General features: G+C 27.3%; 1 protein-coding gene across 2 annotated transcripts; it reads right to left on the bottom strand.

The window, feature by feature from the left end:
• Window positions 1-602: 602 nt before the first annotated feature.
• LOC122198064 (uncharacterized) lies at window positions 603-2,820 on the bottom strand. Of its 2 annotated transcripts, none has more exons than XR_006191891.1 (3): window positions 2,611-2,820; window positions 2,209-2,293; window positions 603-1,846 (listed from the first exon to the last, which is right to left on the bottom strand). XR_006191891.1 is itself a non-coding variant. In XM_042902268.1 (3 exons), exons 1-3 carry the CDS (start codon window positions 2,782-2,784, stop codon window positions 1,755-1,757), a joined length of 339 nt encoding a protein of 112 aa, XP_042758202.1. In that variant the 5' UTR covers window positions 2,785-2,820; the 3' UTR covers window positions 603-1,754. The 2 variants fall into 2 exon arrangements, 1 of the variants encoding a protein (XP_042758202.1); XM_042902268.1 differs by having other exon boundaries at window positions 2,209-2,281.
• Between the last annotated feature and the right edge of the window lie 907 nt (window positions 2,821-3,727).

Genomic DNA, 3,727 nt, shown 5'->3' with positions numbered 1-3,727 from the left:
TTCTGAAAATAAAACTCATTCAAAGAGAAAAATACCCCTGGATAGAAACGATCATAAACCAACAGCCAGGAACTAAAATTTAATTTCATGGTCAATTTCTTTATTTTTTTCTTTAACAATATCGTATAGGCGGTCTATGAAAAAACTTGTAAAGAAAATGTAAAAGAAATTGTCAAACAAATAGAGTATTGTTATATATATATATATATATATATATATATATATATATATATATATATATATATATATATATATATATATATATATATATAACAATACTCTATTTGTTTGACAATTTCTTTTACATTTTCTTTACAAGTTTTTTCATAGACCGCCTATATGATATTGTTAAAGAAAAAAATAAAGAAATTGACCATGAAATTAAATTTTAGTTCCTGGCCGTTGGTTTATGATCGTTTCTATCCAGGGGTATTTTTCTCTTTGAATGAGTTTTATTTTCAGAAAATTATAGTTAATAATGTTAGAGTTCTCACGACTTCCTTTTCTTTTGAGCATATACTTAAAGAGATCTTTTGAGCATAAAATAAAAAGTTAAAAAAAATAAGGATAACTTATAAAAAATGGACCAAAACTATAAAACAACTAAAAGTTTAGTCAAATTTGTAAATTTGTAAATAAAGAATAAAATAAACAAACCTATTCCAAAAGACATTTAAACTTGAAGCATATTTCATTAAGGATTGCGAGGTCGATGCTTGTAGAAAAAAGTTAATAAAATCAATAAGTCTTACCATTGTCAATTTTAGTATTTGTTACAACATAAATTTTGATATCCACTTAAAAGGCTAATAATTTGGATTGTTTTAGGTAGATCGGGTTTCTGATGTTGAAAGTATAAAGGCTAAACGATCCAAAAATTTGGGTTTTGGGTTGGATATGTTTTAGACATGCCTGAAAGTTTGATAGAAAACCATTGAAATACTAACACTTATGAGTAATTGATCCTAATATGTATCAATCTTATAAGTCGTTTCACTAGCCAATTTGCAATCCCCTAACGCCCTTATAATAATACGGATTAATACAAACTTATATATGTCACTTACATTAGTTGAATTAATTTTGTTCAATTTTCATTAACTCTTAACATCATACAATACAATTTATTTTTCTTATTAAGTTATAATAGTATAACTATAATAATGACACAACCATTAGATGTTTGCATAAGGATCAAAATTTTAAAAATTATATCAAATTAGATGCTACTGGTTTAAACCTATATTTTATTATTAAACATGGATATTCATATAAACAATATTTTCTCTTTGTTCAATATAATGGTACTTATATTTAAAAACTTTAACTTATAGGTACAACAAAACACAATCATTACAACTTAAAAAAGAGTAGTATATATAGGAACTACTAGCTACTTTTGTTAGTTTTATTTCAAAATTACATGCATTCTAACTTTTTTTTTTATCTCGTTACTATGTGGTTCTGAAATCAGTCATTTTTGACTGGAATGCCTATTCCAAACCAAGTTGGTTATTTTTGCTAAAAAAAATTGGTTGTTTTCTTCAAATACATATTAAAAAGTTATTAGATTACTTAATTTCCCATTATTTAATCTCTCTTAGTTACTTATCCAAATAAAATGGGTAATTTCCTTCTTTAATAAGAGTACATTCACAATTATCAAGTTCAAAATATTTTTATTGATAAACCAATAATAGAGTGCACTATATAAATGAATAAATAAATGGGATTGCCAAGAATATCTTTTCAAATTAATTAACCCATCGTGACAATCCCAAAACACGAAGGATAAGGGTGTGTACCTTTGTATCAATAGTCATCCAAGCACTCTCATTGTTGCTCACTGAAAAGATACACAACATAGAGAGACCATATACACATTTCAATTTACAGGATTATAGAATAATAATTTATGTAATTAATACATAGAATCAACAAGAGGCTAGACAAGAAGGTAAGTTTTTTTTATTTTAAAAAAATCATCTATATCCTGATCCAGACCAGCTATCCTAATGGGCATTAATATCAAAATTAAAGATTGTTACAATGGGAAAATTTGTTCATAGTTCTTGAATAATGATGTACCTTTGAAAAAAAAAAAAGTTCATAACAAGTAGAAATTCAAATTAGTTTGTATTTGATTTGAGATCAAGTGAACAATGTTCTAAAATAACGAAATCATAGAAAAAAAAATAGAGCACAAACCTTTCTCCAATACTTCAATGCGAGAAAGCAAAGAGGCTCCATCTTCTAACTTTTCATCCATGGCTGCAGATTCCTAAAACACAAACTAAAAGTAGATATAAACTCGCTTCTGTAAAAGAATTGATTCAGGCAAGCATTCATGTCATATTCTAAATGTCATAAAAGGGTTACAGTGATCTTCGTCAAAATTATAGGGTAATCAGTGAAATCCAAACTAGGTCAAATTAACAAGAACATATTGTACAATTTTTTGAAGATGAACACAAGTGCAGATAAACGAGGAACTGAAAGTAGCGCTGAGAAATTTAGAACGATATATAGAAGACAGATAGAGACATTGTATCGATTACAACAATAGATCAAAAGACTAAAAAGAAAATAAAGGAGAAATAGCTCACTTACCAGAGGTCTCTCATAACGTTTTGTTTGAAGTTTAAGAGAAGCAGAAAAGAACATATCCTTACGTGTGTATATAAATGGGTATATATGGTTCAAATCACTTTTTTCTTTTGAGCGTATCACATTTCCAGATCCGTTTGTGAGTAAGGAATTGTTGGAATCAAGACACAGATACATAGATACATAGTTTTCGTAACTGTCATATGACTGTTAACTGTCAAACGACATAAATGTTGGCCCACTTTTAGATACTGTATTACATTAATACTAATAAATATTATTAAATCGTTTGGCTGGATATTTAACAGGAATCTCGCCAGTCGCCACATGAAAAAAGTACGTTGTGTATTTTAAAAATCGAAGTTACAAAGATGGTCCCTGAGTATTCCCTCTTGTTACACTTCCTACACCAAAATGAAATTGGTTTTATAATCTAGTGCTTTCAAAAATATTATATTTAGCCCATAAACTTTTTAAATTGACATTTGATTATTTTTTTCTATAAAATTACTTTTCATTTTTATGACATTTAATACCCTCTATTAGCTTAAATGTCAAATAAATCCCTTCATTCTAGGTTAACTGTTAATTAAGCCCTAAAAACAATTTTATTTTATAAAAGACATAAGTGTAATTAGAATATTTTTAATTCATTTACTAAAATGATGTTGATGGTGGCACAAGACCAATGATATTGGTAATGATGATGATACTTGGTACATATTTCTTAAATACATGAGTTTTGTTAAGACATCTTATCTAACTTGGAGAAAATATATAATTAAATTGAATGATCAGTTGATAAATACACATATACAGAAACACCATTCTTAATTAGTATGCCTCATATATTGCTCCGTCTAGACTTGGTATATGGAGCTACTCCACCGCCTAGCAAAAACCCAATATATACTATCAAACAATACAAAAAAAAAAAAAAAAAAAAAAAAAAAAAAAACTTTTTCTTCTAGCAATAAAAGTAAAAATTATTCTAGAGGCATTCAATTCAAAATTCTTATATCTTTTTAAATATATGTTTTAGGAGGATGTTACGAGGAAAATTGTATTTGACGTATTTCGGCTGGTAAACCAGTCAATGGTAGCATGTAACAGGTCCGAA

The sequence above is a fragment of the Lactuca sativa genome, chromosome 5 (assembly GCF_002870075.4).
Source record: "Lactuca sativa cultivar Salinas chromosome 5, Lsat_Salinas_v11, whole genome shotgun sequence".
NCBI lineage: Eukaryota > Viridiplantae > Streptophyta > Magnoliopsida > Asterales > Asteraceae > Lactuca > Lactuca sativa.
The sequence above is the reverse complement of the archived record's forward strand: the minus strand, read 5'-3'. Positions and strand labels throughout refer to the sequence as shown.